Source organism: Dipodomys ordii, unplaced genomic scaffold (genome assembly GCF_000151885.1).
Source record: "Dipodomys ordii isolate 6190 unplaced genomic scaffold, Dord_2.0 Scaffold12, whole genome shotgun sequence".
Taxonomy (NCBI): domain Eukaryota; kingdom Metazoa; phylum Chordata; class Mammalia; order Rodentia; family Heteromyidae; genus Dipodomys; species Dipodomys ordii.
The window spans coordinates 6,559,672-6,575,031 of record NW_012267228.1 but is presented as its reverse complement, the minus strand read 5'-3'; the positions used below and the strand labels follow the sequence as shown (position 1 = coordinate 6,575,031).

The 15,360-nt window shown below is 50.1% G+C and overlaps 1 protein-coding gene across 6 annotated transcripts in view; it reads left to right on the top strand.

The window, feature by feature from the left end:
• Itpr1 (inositol 1,4,5-trisphosphate receptor, type 1) overlaps nt 1-15,360 on the top strand; it is a 296,948-nt gene that overhangs the window by 220,755 nt on the left and 60,833 nt on the right. For all 6 annotated transcript variants that reach the window (XM_013010462.1, XM_013010458.1, XM_013010461.1 and 3 more), the window contains 5 exons: nt 4,572-4,752; nt 6,281-6,534; nt 10,447-10,647; nt 12,110-12,220; nt 14,604-14,699. In XM_013010462.1, the coding sequence (XP_012865916.1) occupies nt 4,572-4,752; nt 6,281-6,534; nt 10,447-10,647; nt 12,110-12,220; nt 14,604-14,699 (843 nt within the window). The remainder of the gene's footprint in view (nt 1-4,571; nt 4,753-6,280; nt 6,535-10,446; nt 10,648-12,109; nt 12,221-14,603; nt 14,700-15,360) is intronic.

The following is a 15,360-nucleotide window of genomic DNA, read 5'->3' as shown; positions in this document are numbered from 1 at the left end:
TTCTGCACAGCCTCTCTAGCTTTCCGGAACATGGCAGGCTTTCTGTCTTTTTTGTTGTGATGTAGATTACATGCAGTAATGCGCACTGATTTTTGAGAGAGGGGAACTTGGGTAAATTGCAAAAATGTCTTTGTACCTGCTGTGTGGTATTTTCTGTGACTGCTCTAACAGATTGCCACAAACGGAGGAGCGCCTTCAAGTTACCAAATTTATTATCTTACAAGTTCGACACGAATCTTATTAGACTTAAAAGGAAGGTAGCAGTCGGGCTGCCTTCCGGACTGGAGGGTCCAGGACAGAGACTGCTCCCTTGCTGTTTGTAACTTCTAGAAAGCACCCATATCCTTGACTAGTGGCCCCTTCCTCTATCTAACTCCACAATTGGAACCAGAATCCTCCTCACATTGCTTCTCTCCTGCCTCCCTCTGGGATTTTTAAGAACCCTTGTAGTGATGCTGAGCCTCTCTGAGAAATCTAGGATTACCCGCTTACTTCAAGATAAACTGATGAGCAAATTTTATTCCATGTGCTGCATTAATTCCACACTGCTGGGCACGGTGACACAGGGGTTAGCATGGGAGGGGTCTTTGAGGGGGCCGTTATTCTGTCTCTCATAACTGTGTCATACTTTCTAGAAGCCTCTTTCACTCCAGAACACACTCTCATTCTCCTTGGTACCTTCCCCTCACACCCCTAGGGACAGTTGCCATTTTTATTCTGGATTTGTCACCTAGCGTTGCGCACTGTAAACCAGAGTTATGCAGAAGGGTTTCTTAACACCTGCCAAGTGGGGAGAAATTTGAAGAGGTAGAATCTTTCTGTGACGGTTGGCTTCTGGCTCGCCTGGGCCAGGAGCTGAAATAAATTCAGGCAGTAAAGGGGGTGCGTGGCCGGGAGGCTGTGTACCTGCTGTGATCTTAGGTCCCTCTCTGGGCGTCATTCCTGAGGACAGTGCTCCCATTCCCCTCCCAAGCCCTAGGCTGGGGGGTGATGCTGGACAGGTTTAGTGAACAGATCCAGAAGCACCTCATTAGCCATCAGTAACTGTTAGTGAGCGTGGAGGTTGCTCTGGTTAGCCTATTGGCCTCTGTGACCACCCATGCTGTGTTATTATGATGCCCATTTTAACAGATGAAGAGAGGAAGGCATCCAGGACATTGCGTTTACCGGTGATATTTGGTAGTTAAGTGGCAGAACTCCGCGATGCCAGGAACGGCATTCTTAGGCTATCCCAGCCCCTTTTGAGCCGCCATCATTGTGGCCTTTCTGTGTTCTGCTGGTGCAGGGACAGTAGAGAAGCAGCTGGTGTGGGCAGCAGGCCCACGCCTCGTGCTTCATGGACACTGTGGTAGCCTTTCACCTGAGCTCAGAGAGGCTGGGCAGTTGGCACGCTTTCTGGAGCCAGTGAGGGTCTTTAATACAGACTCCAGTGGTGGTAGGACAGCCTGCCCTTGTGACCCCTCTGTTAACAGCCATTCCTTCCCTTGCATACCAATGCTTTTCCTCCTGTCGCCTGACTGAAACACCTGTCACCTGACCACACCCAGGGACTTTGGCTGGAGTCTATACCTCTGAAGCTCCCCGCACCCCCCCCCCACTCCAATCACTACACTATTTTCATCTTGGTTTTCCAAGCTCCTTCATGTTTTGTGAACTCCTGTGCATTTTATCGAGCTTGTTCTGTTGGTAAATCAGCTTTCCTGCCCCTGAGAGGCTGACTGAGGGACTGGTATAAATAATGCAGAAGAAAGAAACCAGCCATCGCAGACACATACAGAAGAGCCGAATCTAGGAGTCCTTTGCCCTTCTCGTCTTTCAGAAGCACCTCCCTTACCCAGCAGGTGTCAGCTGACCTGGGCTGGCTCACTCCACTGGCAGCTGCACCGAGTGCTGTGGTTTGAAGCAGGCGGTCTCTATGTGTGCTGCATCAAGCTGTTACGGATGACTGATGGCAGACTTCACTGCTATATATTTTGCCTGGGTTGAGGTGCTTTTGTTTTCCAACATGACCTGATTGTCTCCCAAATACCTGTAAAGCTGTGGCAGGTGCGGGGAGCTATCCAGAGGGGGGGACTGCCTTCTGGGGGACCCCCCCACCCTGGGCATTAGGAAGCCATCTCCATCTTCCCTGCTGTGGGAAGATGCAGTAGGGCTGGTCACAGTACCTGATGCACAGTCCAGTCCCCGTGATTGAGCAGCTGCCATTGGTTCATGCATGCATTGGCTCTAAAACAGGTATAGACCTTGGTTTCTGATATGTGAGCAGTTTTCCAGAATTTTCTTATTTGGTGGTATTTGTCCTGTCCACTTCATGTAAGAAGTATCTGATTGGGGGATCCATCCTCAAGGAGCCAGCAAATACTGGGTGCTGTGATCCTTCTTTGGCCAAATGACTATAGTGGGTCCGCTGTGTGCTGTGTACCTCTCTTGGAGGTACTCTGGTGGTGGTTGCTAACCAGAGATGAGGCACCTGCCTTCACAGGCGCGGCTCACACTGTGCGCTAGCACGTGAACCTCAGCACCACAGTGTGCTGTCCCCGTGCTTTGTGGCTATGGGGTACAGAAGAGGACAGGTGAGGGTTAAGCCAGTGGCCTGGGGCTACGGTAAAGATGGCCTTGCTGGGGAGAGAAGAAGAGGCATGGGGTTTCAGAGATGTTGCTTTCCAAGGTGACGCATGGTAGTCAGGCAGAGTTGGAGCCCAGGTAGAGAGGAAGGGATGAGGCAGAGGGTCTAGCCATGGGCAGAGGCAGCAGCAACAAGAGAATGAGGGCAGTTGGCATCGAGTGTCGGCTCAGGGCTGTGTCTAACAGATTCTTAGGTCCCTCCCCCAGAGAGAGTCGGTTATTAGGATGATTGTGAATTGCCAGCTCCAGGGAAAGGGGTCCTGGTACGGGGAGGATCTGGTCCCTTTTTGCTCACTATTATGTATCGTTTGTTTGGTGCCATGCCCAACTCATGACAGGTACACAGTAGTACTAGATGAAATAGTAGGAAACAGAAAAGCAAAGGGAACAAAGGACAATGGAGGACTCTCAAGACCTCCTGGAGGAGGTTAAGAACGCTAAGCAGCCAGTGAGGTGGAAACTTGAACTTGTTACAGGGCACTTGGGAGTGGCTGGAGGAGTGGGGAGAGGGGATAGAAGGAGAGAGTACAAATAGGAAGAATGGAGCCTGGGGGTTGAATGTAGGAAGCAGCCAGAAGTCAAGAACAGTAAACACGGGGCTGGGAAGGTGGCTCAGTGGTGGAGCGCTTGCCTGCATGCATAAGGCCCTGGGTTTGATTCCCCAGCACCACATAAGCAAAAAGAAAAAAGGCCAGAAGTGGCACTGTGGCTCAAGTGGTAGAGCACTAGCCTTGAGCTGAAGAGCTGAGGGACAGTGACCAGGCCCAGAGTTCAGGCCCCACGACCACACAACCCCCCCCAAAAAAAATAGTTAACAGAAGAAAGGCCACAATCATGAAGTGCCCTGTGGACAGATGGGAGGGGTGAGAGTTGACCTGCGGCCAGGACCAACGTGGGCACCTGGGTAAATTAGCTTATGGAAACCTGGTGGCTCTCAGAGGGGTCGGGACTGCTAAATCAGGGATAGGGACTGTGACGGGTGAGAGTTGGAGGAGGTGTTGGGGGGTTAGGTAGGAAGATGGAGATGGGTTCTGGGGAATGGAAGCATAAGACTTCCATATATAGGATTCTATCATTCCAAAAGGAAAGATGGGAAATTGGCAGAAAGATCTCCTGGGAAAAGCAAATATATTGTTTGGAACTTTGTTTTATCCCTTTAGAAATGACCGTATTGTATTTTTATGTAAATAATTCACAACAGTGTGGTGCTTGCAAGGGGGTGAAAAGCAAATACTCACAAATGAAGTTGAGATACCATATTGTGTTTTTACATCAGCAGTGTATACGATCGCTTGCAGTGGCTCCCAAAAAACACATGCATATCCAAGAGGCAAGCTACCTGGGAACTCTGAGCCACAAACCTAGCCCAGGGCTTCTGTGCACCTTCCTCGTCACTGGAGCTCTGGGATCACCACAGCCCTCCGTCAGTCTGGGCAGCTCTGAGCTCCTGTGAATCTGTGCCTCCCCGAGCAACTTTCCCATTTCAGTCTCACTTACGGGCTTGTCATCCCTACCTCTGAACAACACAGGTGGCACATTTCATTGATGTATGCATCGGTCATGGGGCTGTGAATGGAGGAGACCACCCTGCAATAACCACCGTTAACATTTTCCACATCCATTGCCAGTGGAGGTGTTTGTGTGCAGGGCAGGAGGGCTGGATCCTCTTGGCTGAAGTCTGCCAATAAGAAGTCCAGTCATGGGTGCCTTCCACAGCACGTGGCTGATCCAGGCACGGAGGTTTGTTTTAAAGGTTCCATGCGGGAAACCTTCAGGCCTCACATCCCCGAGGAGGAGTGTGTGGAAGCAATACTGGGCCTACCTCTGCTCCTAGGTCACTTGTGTGTTTCACAGCTGCCTCTGATCTCTAGGACATTTCGGAGGGTCTTGTGGGGTTCGGCGGCTGCTCTGTCTCACAGTTGAACGTCTTTGTTTTTCTTTGGCAGCACTCCTTTTTCTGCCGGTTGACAGAAGACAAGAAGTCAGAGAAGTTCTTTAAGGTCTTTTACGATCGAATGAAGGTGGCCCAGCAGGAGATCAAGGCGACAGTGACAGTGAACACCAGTGACTTGGGAAACAAAAAGAAGGACGATGAGATAGACAGGGATGCCCCATCCCGGAAAAAAGGTAATGTCATGCTCTAAGGTTTTCTGTCAGCTGGACAGGGATCCGCAGCACAGCCCTTAGTCTCTCTTGATGCTCTCCATGACCTCGAGACTCCCAAGACGCTTTCGGATAGGAGTTTGTAAAAGAAAGCAACCAAAGTGGGCATCCTTGGAAGTGCTGCTTCTTAGAAGGAAGGGTCGTCTCGTTTAGTAAAATAGTCAAAAAAAAAAAATTCTTCTTGATCATGCTACGAGTTTTACTGACCTATTAAAATTCGTGTGTGTATGTGTGTGTGTGTGTGTGTGTGTATGTGTGTGTGTGTGGCACTGGGGTTAAATGCAGGAAGGACCACACACTTCCTAGACAGGTAGGTACTGGACCCACCCCCACCCCCCCCAGCTCTTTTTGCTTGAGTTTAGGTCTTGTGCTTTTGCCTAACCAACCTCAGTCTGTGATGTTCCTACTTCAGCCTCCCAAATAACTAGGATGATAGGTATGCACCACCGTGCCTTGCCAGAGATCCCTCAGTATTCATCGCCTGTGATTTCCATTTCACATGAAAGGAAGTTGAGGGAATACATGCTGTGTTGGTCAGGTAGTTTATCCTTACTTCCTAAAGTAGCAAGTTTTCACCCATGATCTGACTGGAAGCCAAGCAGTGCTATGGAGTGCGTAGACCCACAGGTTTTGGAGTGAGACAGCCCTGAGCAAATTACTCAACCACTGTGAGCCTCACTTTTCATATTTAGCACTGGATTTCTCAGCCACAGCACAACTGACATTGCGAGAGCCCTTTGCTGTCGGAACTTTCTTGTGTACAGTCACTCGTGTGAACTCTGACCAGTTAGATGCTTGTAGCACACCCCGCCCCAGCCACAAATGTCTCCAGACATTTCCAATTGGGTAGGGATAGGGACACAATCACCCGACTGTAACTACTAGTCTAGAATAGAGATTAAGAGAAGAAAAATGACTACCATTTACTAAGTGCTTAGGATGAGTCATGTTAGCTATCGTCACTATAACAAACACCTGAGGTGAGTCAGCATAGAAGAGAGGAAAGGTTTATTTGGATTTCCCTCTTAGAATTTTCAGCCATTATTGATTTGTGTTATCCTGAAGTCTAACCCAAGGCAAATCCATCGTGGCAGGAGCATGCTGGCAGGGTGAAACCAAAACTGGCAACAGGGAAGCAGGAAGAAAAAGAGAAAAGACACCTGCCCCCCCCCAATCGCCTTCAAGGACACACCACAGTCACCCGTGACCCCTCACTAAAGCCTACCTTGTGCGGGTTTTGCTACTTTCCGGTAGCGCCACAGACCTTCAACACACGGGCTTTTGGGGGACATTTCACATCTAAACTAGTCAGGTTGGGCCCTGTTCCTATCCTGTCTGAGACCTGAGGGGTGGGGGGACCCCTTGGGCTGTTCTGCCCACCTGGCCTGTCCCTGGCAGGTGCAGGAAGCTGGGGTTCAGACAGCCCCCCTTTGGCATATGTGTGGCGTTCCAAGGGTGCTGTGGGTTTGATTGTCTCATGTTTATCTTGTAGCCAAAGAGCCATCCCCCCAGATCACAGAGGAGGTCCGGGACCAGCTCCTGGAGGCGTCCGCAGCCACCAGGAAAGCCTTCTCCACCTTCAGGAGGGAGGCCGACCCCGACGACCACTACCAGCCAGGGGAGGGCGCCCAGGCCGCGGCCGACAAGGCCAAGGACGACCTGGAGATGAGCGCCGTCATCACCATCATGCAGCCCATCCTGCGCTTCCTGCAGCTCCTGTGTGAGAACCACAACCGAGACCTCCAGGTAAGGGCCGGGGGAGTGGGGGGGGGGACCCTGAGACCTGCGGCGGAGGGTTTGAGAGGTACCCCCAAGACCTGTAGGTAGGACCCCAAGACTTGAAGCTGAAGAGGGACTGGGTGGGAATCCTGAAACATTATCCTGCAGGTAATGGATTCAGAGGTAGGGGATAAATAATGACCTCCTTTCTCAGATAAGGAAACGGAGGCCTGGATAGGAGAGGACATGCAGCTACAGGGTGGTGGGAGCTGGAATTTGAACCCAAGCCACGTGGCCCAGGCATGATAGCTGCAGCCCCTGTGCCCCTCCTATGCCGTGGATTTCTCCCGGGGTTGTGGGAGGACCAGATAACGTGGGGTCTTGGCACTTGGTAAACGGTGATGAGGCTTGTGATTAGCACCGTGGTGCCTGACCCACTCCTCTGTCAGTAGACCAAAGCACCCTAAGCTCTGAGCTCTGGTCACAGCTGCCCAGCACATTTGCTGCTGTCCCTGGGTCTCAGGGTCACTGCTCCTGATGACATCCACCCTTCTCTCAAGCTGTACCACTGCTCATGAGGGCCCCCGGCCCTCCCCTAGGGGACTGAGCGACCCCCAGGGAGCACCTGCCACGTAGCAGCTTCACAGGCTGCACTTGAGGCTCAGGGCCCTCAGCGGCCCTCCTGGGGGATGTCACTGGTGAAGCAGGGGTGTGGCATACCCACGAAAACCTGCTTCGTACCCTTCCCTGGAGGTCATAAGATCTCGTCTACCTTCCATCTGAGTGTCCATGACAGGAGCCCCTTAGGCCAGCAGAGACCGCAGTGGTCAGTGCTGAGTGTCGAGACCAACTCGACACAGTGGGGGCAGAGGGGAGGCCCGGGGAGGCGGATGGCTGTTGAGTTCTGTGCTAATCAAACGCAGGCTGCTCCGTGTGTCGGAAGGGCAGGGCTAGTACCTAGGTGGACTTACGGTCTTGGCGTTCCATTCCTTCTGTCTCCCATCTTCTCTCCCTCCCCACCCTCCCCACTTTCCATCCACTGGGGAAGGCAGATCAGGTTGTAATTGTATGCATTCTGCAGTGCCATCCCTTCTTATTTGGAAATCTTCAGCACTGTAGTTTTGTGCCATTGCTCTTCACCAAACTAAAACAATTGCCTTGCAAGCCTGTGGGCAGAGGCACCTTTCAATACCCTCCCCTCACCTACAGGAGCCCCCGCAAGGTTGGGAGAGGGGGCGGGGGAGGACATTCCAGGGTGTATGGACAGAAGGAGGGTACAAAATCCAGCTCTCAGGGTGACTTGCCCCAGTGAAATTACACGTGGAGAAATGCAGTTCCTACAATAATTTTTGTAAAAAGTGGAATCCAACTCCACCGAATGCCACACTGCTGGCAGAGTTGGGGAACAGATGACGGGTCATGGGGTGGGGGTTTCCTCGTGAGTCGGGGGGAGGAGCGGGCGTCTGAGCCGAAGTCACCGGCTCCCTGGTGGACAGCATGCAGACGAGCTCGGGGGGAGGAAGCACTGGCCTTCTGAATGAACAGCCGTCTCTGGACTCCCGCCAGAGCTTCCTGTCCTATTTATAACCTTAACTTTCTTCCTGTTGGTAAATGTTCAGGAGACAGAAAGCCACTGAGCCTGTCTTTGCCAAAGGGGCTGTTACTACCTTAAGCCAGCCTTGCTTAGTCAGAAACTCAATGGGAGGATCCGCGCTTGAATCAGTTTCCACGTGGTTTCAGGTGTGCCTCTGGCTGAGACCCCAGCCCCACCCCCACGTGAACGAAAGCAGGGTCTGTGTCAGCACCAAGTCTTGTATTCATTTTACCCCCCCTTTGGATTACATGTCATCTAGCCTGCACTCTCCCAGGAAGACCCAAAAAGAGTAGGATTTCCCCAGCCTGGCTGACACTGAACAGCTTGTGGTGACAATGAATCGGAAGCGCTCCGGCCTGCCTCCGGGAGAGGGACAGTGCTGCGTCACAGAGGGCTGGAAGAAACGGGTCTGAGTGAGGGCGGGGGCGATTCCCAGCTAGACACTGCTGAGACCGTGAGAGACCGTGTGTGCCCCATTGGACTGGAGACTTCCCTGACTCCCTCTTCTCCGTCTCCTTGAACTCATAGCCGGTTGCCATCCACGTAGACATGAGCCCTGGGCAAGCTGCCAGGTACCCTCCGTTGTCATCACGTGTGCACAGAGCAGAGGCTTAGCCTGGAGGCCCCCATTTCATGGGTGTTGGGAGTTAGGAGGAAGGGCCTCCTGGAAAAAAAAAAACCGACTTTAGATCACAGCCTAAAAGAAGAGGAGTGTGAGGTTGGAGGAGAAAGGAGCAGGCTTAGGGAGTCATGTGTTGGAAGCCCCAGCTGCAGGAAAATAAAAAGTACTTGACAGAAAGGAACCCACTGCCACCAGCCACAGTGGGGCATGATGGGAGCAGTGACCGCAGCCTTGAGAACTAAGCTGTAGACAACCAGCCAATCAGGGCATGCCTGCTTTGAGCATCCTCTGCTCCTGCACCATGAGAGGACAGCCAAGTAGCAACTTCCCACCTCCTCCGAGCCAGGCTTCTCCCTCCTTAGCGCGAGAGAGAACCACTGTGAAGCACGCCTAAATCATCTCTTAGAGAACGCAAGGGACTTGGATGAAGTTAGAGAGGTGGGTTAGTTTGGTGGCAAAACAGCATTTGAACCTGACCACCAACTCAAAACCGGCTTTCACCAAATGCCTACATTGTGCAAGGGCTGTGTGAAGATACTTCTTTCATAAACGTTCAAGTGAAAATAAGTAATTAAGAGGAGTTCTTCTTTCCATAGAGAACATTCCAGCCTTTTTTGCTGAATATTTGAATGGGAACATTGCACATCACTGTCATTTGCATCATGTCTTAATCTCTTTGCCGCTTATTGTTGTTGGAGTTTTTCATTTTGTTTTTGTTTCTGTTTGTTCTGTTTTTGATTTTTACCTCATTGCGGGCAGAGGTATCTTTCCGCATTGGCACATTCTATATCTACTCAGTGTTCTTGTTTCTCATGTGAAATAGCATTGGCATCCTAGGATGTTTTTTATAGTCCCTCCACGGTGAACGGGCCCGTAGGCGGCTTGCCTTCCCCACTGTGGCAGGCAGTGCTGTGGTGAACATTCACTCCCCACTTGCATTTCAAAGACCATCTCCAGTTATTTATCTTTTGGTTATTTCTGTTTTGTGTTTCCCACTTTCTAGACTAAACTTTGTCACTTTTGTATCTATGAGATAAAGAATATTGCAGTTAATTTCTGCTTCTTTAAAAAATAAAAATAAAAAGAAATCGCATGCATACACATCACTGGAGCCTCTGACAACAACCTCTTCAGGGTAGTTGAAGGCAATTTTCCTTCATTGGGTGCGGAACTGCCTTGCCCTGTGTCTCTTGTTAACATTACAGGTCAGCCTGGGGAGCACATATCCTGATACTGCACGCATGTATACACGTTTACCCCCTTCCTTCCTGTGCATGGAGGAAATGGCCAGCCAAGAGAAGCCACTCTCCCTCTATAGCACTGGGCTTGTCTCGGCCTCTGACAGCTCATATTGTGGTGGACTGTCCCTGATACTGGACTCAAGGTGTTCATTACTCAGCCCCCACCATCATTTTAAACAAAGCCACCATCCAACCCTCTAGAAATCGCAGATGCTCTAAAACACGTGATGAGAGGCTGGTGAACAGGGAGGAGCAAAAGGGATAAAGAATAAATGAGAGCAAACCGCTCCGTTAGTAGCCACGTCCACAGACCAAAGCCATAGCTTAGGTATCAGACTTTCCCCCCTGATGTATCTGTCTGCATAGTTGTTGATCAATCCAAAACACTTACATGTTCAAAAACCAAGATGGCAGCCTGGATGACTTCTTCCCCTCTCTCTCTGCCTCTTGCTCCCTCAAACCCCGGTGCTGACCACTGGCAGAACTTTCTCCGTTGCCAAAATAACAAGACCAACTATAATTTGGTGTGTGAGACACTGCAGTTTCTGGACTGCATTTGCGGAAGCACCACCGGAGGCCTTGGTCTTCTTGGACTGTACATAAATGAAAAGAATGTTGCACTCATCAACCAGACCCTGGAAAGTCTGACAGAGTACTGCCAAGGACCTTGCCATGAGAACCAGGTAATTCCTTCTGTTTGGGTTGGGGTGGAGGGAGGTGTCAGTCATTTGGAAATGCAAACAGAGATAGGCTCAGAAGTCACGTGTGTCTGCCTGTTGGCCTGGCTGTTTCCCAGCAGTGGAAAGGGTTCCCTTGCCTTGTACGGTACCTCAGGACTTTACCCTGTTGGGCAATAGAAAGTTGTGCTTTTTAGTCCCTTTCCTTGACATGGTTTGGCTTGATTTGGTTTGACAATCCAATAATAACTTGACTTTGGGGGTTAGTGCAGGAGGATGGAAATCCCAAAGTGGTTACTTGAACAGGAGTAAACCTAGCTAGAAAGAGAGAAACAAAATTCGCTTCATATTGAACAGCTTGAAAGTTGAGAATAATTTTGGTTGAGATTTTAGTACTGTGCACTATCAGGGAAAGGAAAGAACAATGTATCTTGACTTTGGCTTCCCCAAACAAGTATCGTTTGGGAATAGAGCTCAGTCCTTTTCTTTTTCTTGAGTTAGCGTCATTGCTTATAGATGGCATCTTGAAGTCTGTGAGTTTTGATCTCCAGGCCAGGCTGAGTAGGATTTTGTGACCACTCTGTAGCTTCTTCCTGGAGAGAGAGGGCACAGCAGGGCTGAAGCTGGTCACTTCTGAACCCCAGGCCATGGAAGGTGTGAAATGTGGAGGGATTTGGGAGAATCAGGATCTTTACCCAGAGGAGAGCCATTCACAGGAGACAGCTCACTGTCTACGAAAATCCCCTGAACATGGGGATCCCATTTGGCTAGATCCTCTTCCCTTCACTGTTTTCCTGGTGGAGCACATGGCCAATTCCTAGTTACAGTGAAGTAAGAGTACGGAAATGCAGTGGGCTTGGGGAAAGGACTCTCTGTGATATCAGAGTGAACCTTGTTAGAACTTTGTTGGCTTTTCTGCAAAGCAGAAGCCTGTTGAATGCAACAGACTGGACTGGATTAGAGCGTGCCGCAAATGTGGGGGGGGGGCGGGTCCCCTACCTGGGAGAAGAAGATGATTCATTTTGCTATTGTATGAATAAACCAGAAGCTTGCTTTCCAAGCTTCAGCTTTTAAGCACAAGCACGAAATAGGCAGAGTGACGTAGTAAGAGTGGAACCCACTCTTAAAGGGGAAAAAGAACCTAGATCCCACTATCAGTCATACACCACATTTTTCTTAAAGCACAAAAACTGTCCCCACCGTCGTGTTTGGATGAGATGCGGCTAGTTTATCAGTTGGCGAGAATAGGGACTTTCCTACTGTTTACTGTTAATTCTGAAACTAGAGATTTTCATCTGTCTGTCTTTTTTCTTTTTCTTTTTTTACCACTTTCTCACGGAAAAATTGCTCCCTGAGAAACAGCCCTGGGAGTGGTGAGCGTTGTGTTGAAAGAGCAGCTCGGCCTGCTGGCCGTGAGACTGAGGGCCAGCGTTTGTGTAAAGGTCTGTGCGCTGTCTTGTTTCCGCAGAACTGCATAGCCACCCACGAGTCCAACGGCATTGACATCATCACGGCCCTGATCCTCAATGACATCAACCCTCTGGGAAAGAAGCGGATGGACCTGGTGTTAGAACTGAAGGCAAGTAGGCACTGAGCAGCAAAGAGGTGTTCGCCATTGGGAACAGTCGCTCTTCCGTTGTGTCTCGGCATGAGACGTGGTCAGTGTTAGACAAGTACCATAGGCAGTTAGGACTGAAAGAGTGATCCGAGTTGCACGTGCTGACTGAATGGCAGAACTTCACTGGTTCATTTCCAAAGAAGTTAGGACTGTGAGGTCACCGAGTGCCACTCGAAGATGAGAAAGAATATAATATATCCAGGACCCAAAGCCTCCATTCTGGATGGCATGGACAATAGAAATGCCATTTGCTCTGGTTTCTGAATTTTCTCCCCTTGGAGAAGGAAAAAGGACCAGGTGACAACTGGTCAGCTAACAGTATATCTAAGTCTACCTAGAACCTCAGAAAAAGAAACCCCCAAATCTCTTTTTACTTAAAACATAGATCTAGCAGAAAAGTGATTGATTATGTCAGTGTAAAACAAAGGCAGGAAGTGGAGCTGTGACTCAGAAGTGATAGATAGAGCATTAGCCTTGAGTAGAAAAGCTCAAGAACAGTGCTCAGACCCTGAGTTCAAGGCCCAGGACTAGCACACAAACAAACCCAAGAAGCTCCCTCTGCACAGGCGAACTTGTCAGTTTTCCTGGCAAGTTTCTTTGAATTACTGCTAGCGGAGGACTTCAGGTGGCTGATACTGGAGCAGCCCTATAAACACTAAAATAGTTTTATGGAGTGAAAGCAGTGACTTCAAGGTGCTTAAGCTACAGGCTTTACAGGCTAACCTCATAGCTGCCTTGAGAGACTGGTAGAGTGTTCCTGGTAGTGATTTCTTAAGGGTGTCCCCAAGCCTTCCTTCTGTTTAGGGGTTCCAGGATCCAGTTCTGAAAACTGAACCTGTAAACCACCCAAGTGTCTGCAACGTGTCTGGAAATGTGTTGATGCCACCAGACACACTTCCTCTTATCTGTTCCCATGTGGGAGCGTGTGGAGACCTGTCCTCTGTCTATACCCATCCGCAGTAGCAAGCATTTATCACTACAGTGAAACACCTAGAACTTCCGAGGTCAGCTGACGAGCTGGTCTGCATTTCCTGCATGAAGGGCAGGCGTCATAGGAATGAAAGGCTTTTGGAAAGTGTTATCACAGAAGGAAATGAATGGCACGCTTATTTTTATTTTTCCTCTATCATTTAGAACTGAGAGTCCAAATTAATAGTTGATTTGGGTATGTCGTTTAAATGCATTTTTGGCTATGTTTAGCTTCTGACACATGCTTTAGATGCAAATATCGTTCAAATCTCATGCACCTGACTTCCGTTTACCCTAATGTACACAATGGGAGATTGAAAGAGACTGAAATGTTCACATACTTCTGGTTGGCATTTTTTTTTGTATGACTCCAGCAATCTAGGATCCTGATTAAAAAGAAAAAAAAAAATCTGCCCTGTGATAGCATAGCTGCCCAAAGGCAAAAGAACTTCCAAATCTTATACACAAGGAAACATGCAAAGTTTAGGCCCTGGCATCATCAGGCAGCTCAGGGTCTGCTGGGCTGGGGCGCGTGGCAGGCAGGCGGGTTCCTCTGGGTCACTTTGGTTGCTAGCATCAGCTATACTCAACAGGAGAAGTTACAAGCACAGATAGAAGAGGTTCTTTAAGACAGGGAGGAATTATCTTTATTGCCTGTCCTCTCTGACCCACAAGACTGAATAACACGTCAGCAACTACCCAGGCAGAGGACATGCCCCCTCCAACCCTGAAAATGTCATGGGTTCATGTCGAGCAGGTTCTTCGTGACCACTGTCACTGGGCGGGTGACGGCATGCAGTAAGGCCGCTGTATTCATAGGTTCGGCCAACCCCAGGATCAAAGATACCCAGAAAAGCTTGCTTCTTTACCTGAGCGAGCACCTTGCTTATCATCGCTGCATCAGCAGTGCAGTGTAACGAGGGCCTTGCGCTGTGTTGTTCTAGCTAGTATAAGTGATCTTGGGATGAAGTAGATGAAGGAGGGGAATGTAGGTTTTAGGTGATGTTGCATAAGGGAGTTGAGCCCTGGTACCATCTCTCCTCCCCACCCCCCACCCCTTGCCGCCCAGGTACTGAGGGGAGACTGTCCCCCCACAAGCACCCACATTTCAGTTTCCATTCCTGCCAGGACTTGTACCAGCTAACATTGGGGCATCACACATGGACCGTAACCATGTTGTGCCTCCTTGCCGCAAGCTAGATTCTGACCCCCGTTTCCAGGGTCGGAAGAGCTGCCTCCTCTGCCTGGCGCAGAGGCTGTGATGCCCCTGGCCCGGGGGCCAAAGGCCCGGCTGTGGAGCTGGGGCGCACATGCCTGCAGCCAGGCCGGCGCCCGGCAGCACGTCCACGTTTCTCCCCTTGCCTCTTCCATCCAGAACAATGCTTCCAAGCTGCTCCTGGCCATCATGGAGAGCAGACACGACAGCGAGAACGCCGAGAGGATCCTCTACAACATGAGACCCAAGGAGCTGGTGAGTCGGGTGACTGGCTCATGACTCAGGTCGCCAAGGAACGTTAGAGGAAGCAGATCAGCCTCCTTGAGCGCTCTCTGAGATCTCCCAACTTAGAAGTATAAAGAGAGCATTTAACTCAGGCCTCGGGCTGAGGAGGAAAAAAACCACATTGGACATGTGGTATTTAGCCCTCTCCTGTCAGTACTGACTGTTTGGGGGGGAGGGAGGGGAAATGCTCCTCTTCTTTTTTTCCTCATGGAGAAGAGCGTGGTCAAGGATCCCAGCAGGCCTGAATTCAGCTCCACAGCTCTTCTACCCTCTATGCTGTGTCACCATGGGCAACTTTTGGATGTCTCTGAGCCACTTTCCTGATCCCTGAAAGAGGTTATACACTGAAAGGTGGTTTTCAAGTCTAGATGAGACGCTTCACGCCAAACCTAGCATGAGACAAGTCCTTTGTGCACTGTGAGCCCTTTCCTTCCGTGGCTCTCTTCATGGCTGCTACTTTGGCCTCAGCTTTGTCCAGAACTGAAGCGTTCACAGCCGTTCTTGGCACCCGTGTAGTTTGGAGGCTGGCAGTGGTTTTTGTCTTTGTGGTTTATTTTTGAGGGGTGCTATTCACGAAGGGCTGTGACTTCCAGCTTGGGAGTTTGCTGTTCATCAACAGCAGTATGGGGCA